This window comes from Garra rufa, chromosome 23, assembly GCF_049309525.1.
Source record: "Garra rufa chromosome 23, GarRuf1.0, whole genome shotgun sequence".
NCBI lineage: Eukaryota > Metazoa > Chordata > Actinopteri > Cypriniformes > Cyprinidae > Garra > Garra rufa.
The window spans coordinates 31,158,489-31,175,763 of NC_133383.1; the positions used below are offsets into that span (position 1 = coordinate 31,158,489).

The 17,275-nt window shown below is 35.7% G+C and overlaps 1 protein-coding gene across 2 annotated transcripts in view; it reads left to right on the top strand.

Annotated features, from left to right (window-relative positions):
- pam (peptidylglycine alpha-amidating monooxygenase) overlaps positions 1-17,275 on the top strand; it is a 52,946-nt gene that overhangs the window by 20,424 nt on the left and 15,247 nt on the right. The window contains exons 9-11 of one of the 2 annotated variants that reach the window (XM_073829090.1): positions 1,224-1,420; positions 2,551-2,601; positions 9,450-9,752. In XM_073829090.1, coding sequence (XP_073685191.1) covers positions 1,224-1,420; positions 2,551-2,601; positions 9,450-9,752 — 551 coding nt within the window. The remainder of the gene's footprint in view (positions 1-1,223; positions 1,421-2,550; positions 2,602-9,449; positions 9,753-17,275) is intronic. The other variant, XM_073829091.1, reaches the window with a different exon arrangement.

Below are 17,275 nucleotides of genomic sequence, written 5' to 3' on the forward strand. Positions count from 1 at the left end.
TATTTTTCTTAACCCATTGACAGATTATTTTGCTTGTTTCAAGCAAAAACGCACATAATTTTGACTGGTTTCTTCTGAAAGCAAGACCATAATTTTTACTCCTCCTTGATTTAAGATTTTTTAGATATTTTGGCTGGAAACAAGACAAAAAATCTAAGTAAGAAAAGCATTTTTTGCAGTGCAGGTAAAGTTTACTTTTTGAGCAAAAAATGCTTTTCTTACTTAGATTTTATGTCTTGTTTCCAGCCTAAATATCTAAAAATTCTAAAATCAGGAAGGATTTACTAGATGAGTAAAAAAATATTTTCTTGTTTTTAGAAAAAACAAGTCAAATTAAGTGAGTTTTTGTTTAAAAAAACAAAACAAAATAATCTGACAATGGGGTTAGCAAAAATATCTTATTTCAAACAGAAAACAAGATTATTTTTTTACCCCATTGGCAGATTATTTTACTTGTTTCAAGCAAAAACGCACTTAATTTTGAGTAGTTTTTTTCTGAAAACAAGACTATTTTTTTTACTCGTCTAGAAAATCCTTCCTGATTTAAGAATTTTTAGATATTTTTTTCTGTAAACAAGACAAAAAATCTAAGTAAGAAAAGCATTTTTTGCTGTTTATTTAGGGGTGTGCCTAAGAAAAAAAATGCTTTTCTTACTTTCTTACTAGATTTTTTGTCTTGGTTCCAGCCAAAATACCTGAAAATTCTTAAATCAAGATGGATTTTCTAGACGAGTAAAAATTGTCTTGTTTTCAGAAAAAAAAAAAACAAGTCAAAATTAAGTGAATTTTTGATTAGAACAAGCAAAATAATCTCCTATTAGGTAAAACAAAAAAAAATCTAATTTCAAACAGAAAACCAGATTATTTCTCTTACCCCATTGGCAGATTATTTTGCTTGTTTCAAGCAAAAAAAAAAAAAAACTTAATTTTGACTTGCTTTTTCTAAAAACAAGACAATAATTTTACTTGTCTAGAAAATTTTTCTTGATTTAAGAATTTTTTGATATTTTGGCTGGAAACAATACAAAAAAGTAAGAAAAGTATTTTTTGTAGTGAAACCAAAATATATATATATCTCCTGTTTTGAGAAATATGTTTTGAGAGAATCTGTGGGTGTGTTAGTTGAGGCAAATGCAGTTCTGTTATTTATTTGCAGCTTTGAAACTGTAATTTTTTCATTTTGTGCTAGCAGTTTGTTAATGTGCCATTGTTTTTCCTCACAGAGGCACCTCCAATGATGAGATGTGTAACTTCTACATCATGTACTACATGGACAACAGCCATGCTGTGCCTTACATGAACTGCGGAGAAGACGGCAGTAGTGAGCTGTTCCAGAACATCCCTTCTGAGGCCAATATTCCCATCCCAGTCAGTCCAGACCACATGATGTCCATGAAGCATGAGTCAGCTCCTCATAAAGGTAATCTGAAAATGGAGTGTTCAAGATTTCGCATGCACAACAATGTGAGCAGGGCTTAAAATTTAGGAGCACAGTCAAAATTTCAGGAGCAAAAATTAGCCTTGCCATTACGAGGTGATATTTGACTTTTTAAAGTGATATACAGGGGAATTTTTAGCAACTTTATTAAAAGTACAGTACAGACCAAAGGTTTGGACACACCTTCTCATTCAGGTGTGTCCAAACTTTTGGTCTGTACTGTAGATGTGAATTCAACTGAAAAAAACTTGTGAAAAAATATCTTTCAGGTGCTCAAATAGCAAATAGTGGAGCTCTGCAGCCACCTACTGGTAAAGGTTATTTTTTTTTACTTTTAAAACTGGATTTTTTTCAAAATATGGGCTAAAATCTTACACTAAACCATGTGAAATTATCCATGTTATCGCCATGAATTAAAGTTAGAAATGTGGGTCTTTTATAAAGTGAATTTTACATAAAAAAGCAGTTTTTGAATAAAAAACTATTTAAAAAATATTTATTTATTAATTTATATATATTTAAAAAATATCACTAACCCACTGAAAACTGCACAAGTGTAGAGCAAAAACTTTATTAAACAGAAAAATATATAGTACAGACTCACTAGCTTCATTTAAAAACGCACATTCTTTCATAAACGAGTGAAAAGGAGATGCGCAGCGGCTCGGTTGTGACTTGTTGCAAACCATTTTTAATGACGAAATAGCGCAAAATCAGGCATCAGTGTTATAGTCAGACAATGTAAGTCAATTAATATTAACATTTTGTTATTTAACTGTTGTATGAAATCAATATCTCATCTTAGTTCATTATATTCAAGGAAGCTCTCTATACTGCACAATCAATCTCTTATTTACACTCTTTCTACACTTCGTTTATGAAAGGATTCGTGAGATATGTCTGAGATACATTACTCAATGTTGCAGAAACACGTAGAAGCTCCTCTCAGCACAAACACAAATATGCTGATTGGGTCAGTTGCACATGATGCTCCTGAATATTTTTTCATAGTTGCACTGTAGAGACCTGGTGAGTAGGCAGTATGACCAAAGTCTTGCATTGTTTTGATAAATTTCTTTCTTAATTTCTCAGTTCTTTCTTGATTTCCACAGACGCTGTGGAGCCGCAGGAGCCCAAGAGAGACGGGGAAGTTCTGGATCAGGGTAAGATGTTTAAAAATACTGGCAAATTACAGAGATAATCAGGACTGAAACACACAGTCACTGCTGGAATACCATTATAAATCTCATTTGACAGACACAGTAACTGAATGACATTCTTTTGTTGCGAAAAACAATGGATTAATAGTACAACTGTAGTACAGCTCATTCATAGAGGCTCGAAGACATGAGGGAGTCAGATATAGGAAACATCCGAATGGGAAATAAATAAAAACCTTAGATAAGCATAGTTCCAAAGCTGCATGGCTTTCTTTTTTCTGAGGAACATGAAAGATGATGTTTTAAAAACTTTGTATAATAATGCAATTAAAAAGTAATAATACCGCAAAAAATAATTAGCTGAAAACATTTCCCTTTGACACAGCTCTCACTTTGAGCATGTCACTGTTCGGAGCATAATAACATCCATCTTCATTTTCTTCACTTGTATGGAAAATGACATTCTGCACAATTTCTCCTTTTGTGATCCATGGAAGAAAAAAATCACACAGGTTTTGAGTGGCATAACGCTTGATAAAATGTTACACATTTCACACATTATATGATTCATAAATGACGTGAATAATTCGAAAGAGAATGAATATTATGGAAACCAAAACAAAAAAAACAAAAAAAACATCATCATCTAGTCCATCTAGCTGTTAATGAAAATAAGCTGTGTATGTTGACATGTTTGTTTATCAAAGATTTTTTTGAAGAGGTCATGACTTTCTTTCTTTCATGTTTCGGCTTGTAAGTTAATTCTGCAATTTTTTGATTATGAATGCACCAATGCATGACAGCCTTCACAGCATCACATCAACATCTTTGACATTAAAAGTTGAACTTAAAAATGTCTCTCATCCAACATTGTACTGTTTGTGAACCCAAAACTCTTTGGGATCAGTGCCTGATCATGTTAGTTTGGGATTGTATGCATCTTTGCTACATTTCAGCATGGATAACGTGAAAAAGTTGGAAAACTGTTATCAATGGAATAAACAGTCAAAGATTATTTTCACTCTGGTCAGTTTTCAATAAATACACATTGTTCCTAAAGGTATTAGATATGTTACCACCAAAACCGTGTATACAGGTGTTTTTTATCAGTTGAATGGTTAACTACTAATCCACCAAAACTTAAACATAAGACTGCATTTGAGGCGTTTTGCCATTTACCAACAGTTTTTAGAACATGGTGGGAGGCGTTGATGCAAAACCAGCAGTGGGCATAAGTGTTAAAGTAAAGCAACCAAATGTTTCATTCACGTCATCAAAGACAGAAAAATGGTCATTTTTAAATGTCAACTTCATTTATTTATATAGAACATTTAAATGCAACGTTGCTGCCCAAAGTAGGCTACTTCGCAAAATTATTGATTAAAAAAAATACACACACAAACCTACATACAAGTGAAACAACATTTGTAAAAGGTTCCCAAATCACTTTCCCTACTTCAAAGGCCAGATAAAAAAAAAAAAAAAAACTTATACTAGGAAAAAAAAATCATATACTAAAAATAATATGCCATGAGCCATTTAACCATCCCAAACCTGCTGACAGCTTGCTGGTACTTCTCAAGAGATATCTCTACATGAATTAAAAACAGCATCTGTTAGCATCTTATTCAGTTATTTCTAAAATTATATTCAAAGGATGTTTAGTTACATAACACATTTATATTCCTTCCTAAGGCTACAAATCCCATTTACACTAAAGAAATGGCTGTGTATAGTGTCTGCTTGCTATTTTGCATATTGTGGTATTTTAATTTTTTTTTTTTTACAGAATATAGTTATGAATGTTGCATATAAGCATCTCCCTGTGGATGCATTACTCACTTCCCAATTCCCATTGTTTTGAATGCATACAGTCCAAACATGATTGAAAAAGATGGAACTATCATGCATGCTTTCATTTGTATAGATTGTTGTACTACAAATAGCTGTCATTAGTAACACTTATAATAATAAGCATGGTTTTGTTGGATCAGATTTGTTCTAGTATTGTATACATTTTGTGTAAAGAAATGTGTTCCATGACCAGTGATATACAGTACAGACCAAAAGTTTGGACACACCTTCTTATTCATTTGAATGAGAAGGTGTGTCCAAACTTTTGGTCTGTACTGTATATTTTTCTGTTTATTAAAGTTTTTACTCTACATTTGTGCAGTTTTCAGTGGGTTAGTGACATTTTTAAAAATATATAAATTAATAAATAAATATTTTTTAATTGTTTTTTTTTATACAAATACTGCTTTTTTATGTAAAATTCACTTTCTAAAAGACCCACATTTCTAACTTTAATTCATGGGGATAACATGGATAATTTCATATGGTTTAGTGTAAGATTTTTGCCCATCTTTTGGAAAATCCAGTTTTAAAAGTAAAAAAAATAAAAACTACAAATAACTTTTACCAGTAGGTGGCTGCAGAGCTCCACTATTTGCTTTTTGCTATTTGACCACCTGAAAGAGGAGTTTTTTCAGTTGAATTCATATCTACAGTACAGACCAAAAGTTTGGACACACCTGAATGAGAAGGTGTGTCCAAACTTTTGGTCTGTACTGTACGTTGCTGCATTTTGAATTTTTTTTTTGGCCACTCTAGCAGGATCCTTGGGGTGAGAGTCAAGATGGGTTGAAAGGCAGGTAGTTAATAAGAAACAGCATTAGGGGCCGTTCACATGAAGCGTCTTTTGCGCGCGCAAGTTCGTTATTTCAAATGGAGCCGCGCGGCTTGCGCGCGCATACTGGAAGCGACGCGGTCGCGACGCGCACGCGGTGCGACGCGCTCGTTTTTTCCAGGCGCGTAAGCGCCGCATCGAGATAAAAACATCTCAACTTTTCAGAATGCAGCAAGCGCACCGCAGCTTGGAGCTAGAGCGCAGCTGATGGTTGCTTAGAAACGGCAGACGCTTCCGGAGCGCAAGCGCCCGAGCGCTTTGTTGACAAGGAAGAAAGCGGCGCGCCTAGCGTTTTCCACGCGTTTTTAGGCGCGACATGTGAACGGCCCCTTAAGAAGACTCTTCTAATGGTAATGGGATTTTCTTGCCCTGTAGGAGGTGTCTGGAAGTTGTCTTCGAAGCCTTATCTGGATTTGTTTGTATTAGTGTCCAAGAAATCTATTAAATATTTCACCACTGTGGCATTCAGACAAGGTTCTTGCAAAAAAAAAACAAAAAAAAAAAAACCTGGAATTGCCTATAGAATATGCTATATTTTTGACCAGTAAGCTTATTGATTATGGAAAATCAGAATGGACTGCTGTGTATGTTGATTCTAAACTGTTGAAATAAAATTAGCAACAGAACAAAACTTCAACTGGCAGCAGAAGGCATTTTACAATTGCTTTGTAATGAAAAGAGCTTTTTACAATTAAAGTGTTGTTAAAGCCCAGGCTGAACAGATTGGATAAGTGTTTTTAGAACCCACAAGCCCACAACATAATGGTGTTTAGAGGGATGCATCAGGTGTATCCTTCGCATTCTCTAATCACCCTCAAACCTTTGCACACAATCCTTTTTCACAGAAAAATGGCAGAAAAACAGTTCAGCGCTGAACTGGCTCGGGTTCAATAAACAGTTATCGGAAGGAAAGTTGAGAACAGTGGTACTGAAGGGACTTTGCTAATAATTACAGAGCCTTTTGTCTGTGATGGAGGTCTGGTACATAGGAAATTAAACAACATTGTTCCTAAAGTGGCAGGATTTATCAGGGGTACCACTGTGGACTTTTTGGGAAGGCAAGTCTGACTGGGAAAAATATCAAAAACAAAGGTAGAATCGCCATAATATAGACCTACTGTAGAAAGCCAGAATATCATCTATGAAAGTTGCCTGTTTGGACAATCAGAGGTTTCTGGTTGATAGAATATTTCACCAGTCTTTGGGAAAGACGGTCATTGGATACTTATCCAATGTCACTGATCAATGAGACACCAAGGCTCTGTTCACACTGCAGGCAAATGTGGTCTCATTTTGATTTGTGCCACTTCCATATGTGGTACTAAATCCGACAAAGGTCAGATGTTTTGCAATGCAACCACAGTGTGAACAGTCTGAATTCATGTGACTTTTACGTCACTCTAGATCCAAATTCGGCATAATTCCACAATTTTACATACTGCAAAGTTATTAAGACATTAGCGAGTGGTAATTAGTGGAAGTGTGATGTCTCAGAACTTTTGTCTTTTTCATATTGCCTGTGCATATTTTCGCTGGCTTTTGCAGCAGATCACACTAAAAAAATACATAATTGCTTACTTTTTGTCCTCTGTGTATACGGATCGGTTTTGAACCTGGAATTGAGCACTAAGACTTGCAGTGTGTATGTATAGCCTGAGAGACTGGATTCCCTACACTGTAAAAAGTTTTACCAGGTTTAACTTAAAAACCTAAGTTAAGCAGCTGCCTTAAGCTTTTAAGTTAAATCAGCTTAAAACTACAAGTCATTTTAACTTATTACTATAAAAATTAGTTGATTTAACTTGTGAGTCTAAATGACTTAAATTGATTAAAACATTTTAAGGCGGCTGCTAAACTTAAGTTTTTAAGTTGAAACTGGTGAAAATTTTTTACAGTGTAGATGGCGTTGGCTGGTTTAGTACACAAAACTTGATAGTTTACTTTTAGGTAAGGATCTGCTGATGTTCTGAAAGTTTGGAGTCACTTACAAATGTCAGATTCTCCATGAAATAATTGTTTTTCAAACTTATCTTCTATTAAAGAATCTTCCATCCGCAGATCTTTGACATTCTAATCATCAATTCTTTGAGTTTCCTGACTAAAGGTCATTTCGTGCTGAGTCAGAAATTTGTGTATGCCTTTTTTCATATTTATCATCCTTTACTATCAAAATGCTTGCTATGGATGCGGAAATGCAGAAAATCAAACCTGACTTTTTTATTATGGACAAAAGTTTCGGAGGCAGTTTTAAAGGATGTTTATGATAATAAGCAGTGTGGCATTATTAAACATACAAAGAATTAAAATCAATGGCAGATCACAATCAAAAGTTATTACGAGCACTCAATGATGGTTTAAAGTGTGTTTTAAGCAAATACATTAATTATATAATTTTTCAAATGTGGCATGATCCTAATTTTACTTTTATTTATATTTTAAGATGTTTTCTTGTAAGCATTTTAGATAGTTTGTGTTTCTCGCGCAGAACCAAACTTAATCTTAAGTCAATGCTTTATATTGAGCAGCGGACGAAGTTAAATCCATATACAAGATAAAAATCTGAGGAAAAATGCATTGTTGGTCGACGCCTCCTAGTGCGCAGGCGAACATTAGGTTTGTGGAAGCACCATTCGTCAGCGATTCGCCTCGCGTTTTTGCATCGCACTCAGGGTGGAAACGCCTTCGGTGTGCATTGACCTTTAATGTCATCCCATCTGCCACAAGCAGTTGCCACCTCTGCAAATGGTTATGCTTTTTTTATTAATCAATAAATTGAAGTATTAATACTTCCATTGAACACTGTAGCCATTTAAATTGTAATTTAATATAGGGATATTTACATGATAGTCATCCAGTCTCAGGGTTGTGTTTGCTCTCTCTCCCCATTTAGGCCACTAATCCTCAAAATATCTTGACCTGGTATCGAAACATATTATAACAGTTCTGTCATGACAACTCTCTGAAAAGGTTTAGGATGGTAATGGATATGACAATGTTAATGTATTTGGTCTTGGCGGAATAGATCTGCTACGCTGCTGCTGTTGTTGGTTATTGCTGTAGTTGTAGATTATTGCTGCTGCTGCTGCAAGCAAGTACAGAACTTGCTACTGCCAAAGCATATGGTGGTACGGTGCAATGAGTATTTAAGACATACTGCTGCTGCACAAATAGCATAAAATAACCTGTAGCAGAACTATACAGGTGGAGCTGGGGAAGGTGGAGGGTTTCAGTGGAAAGCGCGCTGTGAAATGCCCAAGTGAATGCTACCAGACATTTGAATAGCTGCAAGCTCATTGATTGCGTACACAACATGAACCAATCAGCTTGTGCCAAGTCGTATATCTCTGTGATATCATCAGTTACGTCAACAAACCGTCAGCCTGCGTCATCTGGAGTTTCATGGCAGAACTAGGTATTTATCTTGACGAATTGTCATAGAATTGTACAACATTCTTCATTATTTGACCACTGTTACAGTTAAATATTATGGCATAGTGCTTAGGCCACACTGCTACATACTGTAGTACCAGCATTTCTGTTTTATAACTTACCATAAATGTGCAGCTCATGCTCTGCTCACACTTGCAGTGTGAAACAGGCATTGACTGAAGCTGTTTATTCAGATATCTCTGTTGTGCAGGGTGATTTTGTGACCACATTAATGGAGTAGTTTTAATTTGAGATGCATGCATGAACTTAATATATTTTGTAATACGCATTGTAATATATCACAATTGTGATTGAACAAGGTTTTGAAAAAGTGTGAAAAAGTACCTCCAAATACAATGTTGAAAAATTGGATATAACCTTTTTAGACTTGATAAATAAAGTGCAGCCTTTTTATTTTGCCTGTCAGTGAGGATGCCAGAACACTAAAACAGCCAGTCAGCGTTTTCAGAATAGATAGTACTGTCTGATATAAAAGGCTGTTTGTGTTGCACAATCTGCCGATTACATAAAATCTCACCGGGGCATGTCATACTATCTTCTAAGCAAAAATTGTAAAGGACGGACAAAAATAGCATAGCATATACCCAGCAATTGAGTATAACACCGCCAGCACAACTTCCTTTCCTCCACTTCAATGACTTTCTCACTTTTCTATTCACACCACCATTCCTCTTTTGTCTTTCCGCTTTTCCTCCTCTTTCTTCTTGTGCAGGTGACCTCTATTCCCTTCTCTCTAAACTGCTGGGGGAGAGGGAGGACGTTGTCCACATGCATAAGTACAACCCCGCAGAGGTGGCCCGAGCCCAGACACGTCTGATGGCAGAGATTGATAGCATAATGCAAAAAAAAGACCTGGGCTGGCCACGTTTAGGCTACAAAACAAAAGAGGATGCAATTCTGGTGAGGGACAGAGTGCACAAGTTTCATCAGTTAGAGTCCACTGTCAGCCCCTCAAGGAGCAGGATTGTACCCGGCGGACAGCCGACCACAGGGGCGGCTCAAAGGGACCAACAAGGTGGGTTCTGGCCTTGTTCTTTTACCCCGGCAAAAAGCAAGGACATTAATGTATCAAGTATCTCTGTCAAGTGTTGTGTGGACATTGAGCTCTCAACACGTTGCCCACAGTGTCAACCGAGACATGAGCTTGTCTCCCACATATCCATTTGCTTTCCATTTGAAGCCTGTTTCTTTCCATCTCACTGCTGTCATTTATACTTTGGGTCGCAGAGAGTCTTTGCTTTGTGTGAGTACACAATTCTATACAATTCAGAAAATATTTAGACTAGGGGTGTGCGATAGATATCGTCTGCGATAATATCGTAATTGTTGTTTAAACGATGTTTGATTTGACATTATCAACTATTTTGCAAAAATTCAAGACATGGGAGCAGAAAATGTATAGATTTATTTTAATAGTTAATCAATTTCACACGAAGAGTGCAGTTTTATTTCTCTAAAAATTACCTTGATTATAAATTTACAGCAGTTCAATAGACAAGAAGTTACTTAAGAGACTTATGTTTTAGACAACATATTGCCTGTTTTGGATCTGTTTCGCCAACAAAAATCATTCCAAACACAGCCAAGTACTGTTTTGCATCTCTGAGCAACATTGCGGTGTTTCGTTCCTGAATTAATCAATTATTTTTAATGATTCGGATGATTTCGCATTGACTCACTTATTAACAGCGACTTGCTGCCTCTTACTGGTGGTTTTAATTTCACATTTAAAGTATCTTTTCATTTTCTTTTCAATAATTTCAAATATCAATGCAACATGAACCAATCAGCTTGTGCCAAGTCATATAACTCTGTGATATCATCAGTTACATTAACAAACCATCAGCCTGCATCATCTAGAGTTTCATGGCAGAACTAGGTATTTATCTTGACAAATTGTCATAGAATGGTACAACATTCTTCATTATTTGACCACTGTTACAGTTAAATATTATAGCATAGTGCTTGGGCCGCAAGGTGTTTGAAGGTGTTTCGTTCCTAAATGAATCAACCGTTTAAATAATTCGGTTAAATCGCAATAACTCAGTTATTAACAGCGACGTCAGTTTTTAATTTCACATTTAAAGTATTTTTTCATTTTTTTTTTTTTTTTTCAATAATTTCAAATATCAGTATTCAACGTTTTATGTTTAATATAACAAAGCATAATTTATGCATTTGTAACTGCAGGTTTAATGCATTCATGACCTACATTAAACAGTGTGTAAAATACATCTAAATGCCACTTCAGATGCATGTTTCTTCTACATTGCAAAGACAAATTTTGTTGATACTGATTTCATTTGGTTGGTAGCAGCCCAAATGTCTTATTATTCTAATTCACTTATTAAATGTAAGAATTTGACTCAAAAGATAATGCACGCTTTTACAAAAATGGCTTTTTAACCACCACACGGCATATGAAGAATATAAAAAAGAATTAGTCAGCTGTCCTTGGTAGTACTTAAGAGACCAGCAAATTGATTGAAAATGAAAATTTGTGAAAATTGATTGTTACAATAATGCGTTACTTACACACTATTGTGCTGTTTAAATACTGTGCAGTTGCTTTGACACAATCTGTATTGTAAAAGGCGCTATATAAATAAAGGTGACTTGACTTGACTTGACCAGCACACACTCAGCAAAATTTCGTCTAATTATTATTAATAAAATTCCAGAAAATATTGAGAGATTTTTTTTTTTAGTCAATATCGCACACCCCTAATTCAGACCCTTCATTTTTCATATTTTCATGTCGCAGCCCTATACTAATATGCTACACTGACAAAAGTATTCAGACTCTTAACACAGTTAAGCATGTTTGGTATAATGTGACAAGCTTAGTACACCCGGATTTAAAAGTTTTCTGCCATTTTTCTGTATAGATCCTTTCTGTCAGATTGTTTGGTGAGCATCAGTGGCCAGCCATATTCAAGTTTTGATTGGGTTTGATTGGGTCGCTGGGATTCTGGCTGGATTTCTGAGCTGTAGCCACTCTTCGTCTGGGTTATGTGTTTAGGGTCATTGTCCCGTTGAATAGTGAACATTTAGCTCAATCTGTTGTCCTGTGTACTGGACCAGGTTCTCATTAGGAATATCTCTGTATTTTCCTGCGTTCAGTCTTACATCCACCCTAACAAGTCCTTTCCACATTGCATTCCTGGGATGGTATTGTGCTGGTGATGTCTGGTTTATTCCACACATTGAGGTTAGAACCAGAAAATCTAGTTTCAGATCTAGTCTAGAGTCTTTAAGGTCCTTTTTTCATGCAGGCTATTATGTGCTTTCACTTGAGGACAGGCTTTCATCTGGCTACTCGGCCATAAAGCCCAGATCAGTGGAGTGTTGCAGTGGCGGTTGTCCTTCTGAAAGTTTTTTCAATCTCCACACGATGTCTGGAGCTGAACCAGAGTTTTCTTACCAACTGCTCAGTTTGGACAGACAGGCAGTTTGTTTGTATCAACTTACTCCAAGATACTCAAGCCAAAAGTATCTTTATTTTTGTATGCAAATGCTAGCGAATGCGTACAGACAAACTCATAGCTTTTCAACGTAATTTGATAGCGTGCACAAATAAAGGAGGTCAACACATGTACTCTAGAAAGCTTCATTTATCTCCAGCGTCTGCTGTATTTTTCTCCACAAGTTATGACCAAGAAAAATTATCTTTGTTCTCATATAAAACAAATCTGGGCTATCTCGTCTGTTGTTGTTTCAGTCTCCGCTGTTTTGTTTCTACTATGAAATAACCGTCTCGGTCTCTGTGAACTTGATTGTGAAACTTAAAAACTTTGTGTATACTTGTCTTACAGACATGAAAAATATAGGTTGTCTGTAGAGAGTGAAATGTCTACTTTTCTACAATTTGAATAGAAAACAAATATTCTCAGATGTAATCTAAACATGCATACAGGCACATCCACCACTGCAGAGATGACGAGTGAGTGTCGCACGAACAAACAAAACAAAGAAAGCACTAGTTTATCAATAAATAATCAAAACATTAATGCAGTCTCCTTGCTGCTTGTTTTTCCCTGAAACATTCATAATTATTATATGTGCTGTGCAAGCTTTTTTGTGTGCACTTGAGTGCTTATTAGGCTGTAGGCAACTAAAGGCTCATTATTATGATTTATGGTTTATTAAATGTTTGACTAATAGTCGACTAATGCTTAAAATGAACGGCTACTAGTCGACTAAAAAGAATCTTAGTCAAGATTCACAAAAGTCCCCTTTATATGACCACATTGACATACAAAGTTCTGGCATGAAGGACAATCTGACATAATAACATTATTATCACATGGCACAGCTGATTGATTCTCTCCTGTATCAGTAGCAAATACGTTCGCTGCTCAACATTTAAATATATGACTAGCAGTGTTGGGGGTAACTCATTACAAGTAACGCAAGTTACTTAATAATATTACTTTTTCCAAGTAACTAGTAAAGTAGTGCATTACTTTTTAATTGACAAGAAAATATCTGAGTTACTTTTTCAAATAAGTAACGCCAGTTACTTTTTCCCCATTTATTGATTAAAAGCTCTCCTGTTCTCATGTTGAGAGAAATCGTGAGTAAGATGTTACTTTAGTTCTAGAATAAATGTGAACATGCATTAATTCATCTCACTCACTAAAAAACAGATAGAGTATTCCTCAAAATGAATAAAAACAGTGAAATTCAACTCAAACCTGCAATAATTAAATGTTAAATAATACAAATATCCTTTATGTATTTAATCCCATTTTATTAACCGATGTCTTTGCTGCCAACCTTCGATGATCCAAGTCATCCATACTAATAAGCATTTTTTTCTTCTGCGGTCTGAATTTACTTTTCTCTAAGCCGGAGGCTTTTAGTGTGAAAAGGCTTTTACATTTGCCAAAAAATATAAATTTTTATATTAAAAACAAACAAGTAAGCCCTGCCCTGATTTAAAAAGTAATGCAAAAGTAACATAACGTAATTAGTTACTTTTTTAGGGAGTAACTCAATATTGTAATGCATTACTTTTAAAAGTAACATTCCCCAACACTGATGGCTTGTGCTTGCTGTAGCAGTTTGCAGCACGCTTCAGAAACCCTCCACCTTCCCCAGCTCCACCTGTATAGATCTGCTACAGGGTGATTCATGTATGCCATATGGGGTTTATTTCAGCATGTTTTGGATGCATTGGCAGCAGCAAGTCTCTGTACTTGCTCTACCGCAGCAGCAGCAGAAGCGTACATTAACATTGTCATGTACATTACCATGCCAATCCCTCCAAGAGTTGTCATGATAGAAATGCATTTGTGTGTGAGGGGGTTATGAGAGAGCTGAAACTTTAGTTTAAAAGAGTACAAAGACATTTCCATCGTAACTTCTGGGGAAAAAAAATAGAGCAGACACTGGACTAAAATAAAAAAATAAAAACGCTTACGTTCACGCATACTATCAAATGGAGTATACTTTGAAAGGCTACACGTTCAACTGTATACATGCGCTCTATGGAGGCCACTGTGCTTTTTAAAACTGTCAGAGCAGCAGAGTTTTTGTAGATTTCTTGGGTTGATTCTCAGGAAGGCTTCATCTTAGTATCACCGCATATCTCTGCAGCCACGCCAACAATTGTGTCGAAGGCCGTCTCAGTTACTTGGAAGGCAGCCTTTGTTTCACATCTGTCACTTGGCATAGTTCAAAGGCATATTTTACATCTTTCCATCCTTGAAACACCCACAATCCTCTGTGCATATTGCAATTCACAAGAAAAAATTAGTCAGCACTTAGCTACCGCGAGTTCTTGTTGAAATGCAAGACGAAAAATGTTTTTAGAGATGAATGTATTATTTATTTTGTTTTGTTGTGTGCCTTTTCAGCTATTAGACCTTAAATAGACAAGCGTGTACATTTTCAGATTGTGTCCAATCAGTTGAATGTGCCACAGATGGACTCTAGGTAATGTGCAGAATCAAAAGAGGTGATCCAGAAGAATGGGATGTTACCTTATCTGAATTGAAAGAGTCAGGGCAAAGGGTCTGAATACTTATGCCAATGTGATTTTTCTTGTTAATTTTCTGTCAGTTCCTTTGACATCCATAACCAAGTCATATACATTTCATGAATCAGTTTTATTTGAGATGTGTCTATGACTTATTGCTTTGAGAACTATTATAGTGAAAGAGTGTCATTCGTCAGTGCACTTGTGCTTACATTTGAGCATCTTATCCTAAACCAGATCTAATACTTGAACAAATTTGTGTGTGGGTAAAACTGTAGGTTTGTTTAATTCAAAAATACTAAAAGTTCTCTTTTAAATGGGTAGTCTTTATAATTTGATAAATACAAAAAACAAAAGTCTAAGGTATGTTCTAATTTAGATTAATTCCACATGCAATATATATCCACAGGCTTTTGCAAATCTGGAATAATTGTTAGTCACAATTATTGATGTTTTGCTTTCACCTTACATGTTTGCTTATTAAAGATTTTAGCTATTTGATTGTGCTTTTAGCTAGTGAGTGTTAACACATTTGACCATGTTTAAATCTGTTCTTCAAAACTCCTGTGACTTATTTCTTCACAATCAACTGTGCAAATATGAAAAGAGCTGCACTCATTTACAATGGCCCTTAAGTCACATAGGTTTTGGTTAAAAGACAGATAGTTATTCAGGTTGGACTTTGGACATGTTTGACCTCAAGACAAGATCCATATAATTTTTTGCCTAAACTTTAGACCTCATATATTGTGTTTTATAGTTTGAAATCAAACAAACATTTACTCGACTATGGGCTATTTTATATTTAATTAGTGTGAAAGCATCCATCCATGTAGTGTTTCTTAAGTATACAAATGCTTATGGGACTTCTGTACATATAATATATACTTGTGTCATTAACATGTATGGCTGCGTTCACACTTTTTAACACAATTGTAAAAGTATAGTGTTCTGGCAAATCCTTCTGGTAAATGTTTGCCAAACATTGCAGCAAATGTGCTGAAGAGTCATATTTCCACTTTTTGGTGCAAAAAAACTACATTAATTCCTCATTTCCCACTAGAGTTCATCTCATAGTTACACCTGGCATTAAGAATCATTTTCATCCACTTTCGACCACTTCTAGAGATAGTCAAAAACACATTTGACTGAATTGCATTCCTAGTGATGGCGCTCATGTGCTCAAATGTGTTTAGACAGCCATTAAAAGGCAACATACTCTTTGCTAAATGAGCAAATTCTCAAACTTTATGATGTTCATTTCCTGTCCATTAACCAACACAATTAGAATGTTAAAGTAGTTTAAAATTAAATTACAGTGGGTAAGTTTGTGACCCATTATAAATAGAGGTTTTCTGGTCAGTGGTTTAGTTTTGCATGCGCATAAACAACAGTAGAAGACAGAGAATAACCGATAAAATACCCGAATGAAGTAAACAGGCCTAAATAAAATGTGTTTCAGTTAAATAATTTACAGTTTCATTTATTTTTATGGCCGCACCACAAATTTAAGAAAACAGGGGAAAACTTTCCACAGCAATCGGCTCATATGTAAATTGCACAAGCTTATTTAACAATATTAGTCAAGTCGCCTTTATTTATATTGCGCTTTTAACAATAAAGGTTGTCAAAGCAACTTCACAGTATTAAACAGGACAATAGTGTGTCAATAATGCAGTACTGTAAACAATCAATTTTCAGTTGAAGGCAGTTCATCATTGAATTCAGTAATCTTATCATCCAGCTCAGTTCAGTTCAAATAGTATACGATATCGCTGGAAATTAAGTGTCCCCAATAGTGATGCGCGGGTCGGGGTTTTTTTCAACCCGCGGGTCCCGCTTTTATGAAATTATTTGGCCCGCCCTGCACCACTGTATCTATTTTTACAACCCGCCCCGCACCGCACCCGCGACCATTAAATAGACATACTAGGCATTGTAATCTGTAATCCAAATGAAAACAGCCTTTATTTCAGGCCGAAAGTGCTTGGAAACATCGCCCTGTAAACTGGCGACAACATGCGATTATGAATATGAACCATAAATCATGTCATATTAATAACAAGATAATCAGTGGTGTAACGTTAGTGGTGCCGGACGAAAAGTACGCTTCCTACGCTTCATTTATGAATTTCGTTTTGAACTTTCTATTTGAACGCATTCGTTTACTGGATCCTTGGACTGAAAAGTTTACACTTTTCGAACGCTGGTTTAAGGAATTTCTGATCGTAAAAATTTGCTTCTTTTTATTTGTAAGGTATTGTTTTCGTTATTATGTACTGTTTCGGGCGCAGGCGCATCAGGCTTAATCATCAAATACATTTCAAAGCAAGCCGGCGCCACGGTCCTGACTGCATTGTTACTGTCTTTATTGGGTGTTTTTGACGAATATGTACATTTATTCACATATGACTGGATGTGGTTGACTGTCCTGATTTTGGCTAATGCAGCACACTACTGAATAATGCGCATCAGAGAAGATTTAAAAATAGGTATACGCATAGCCGCCTCATAAAGACCTGCGTATACCCTCCACTACACCACTGTAGATAATG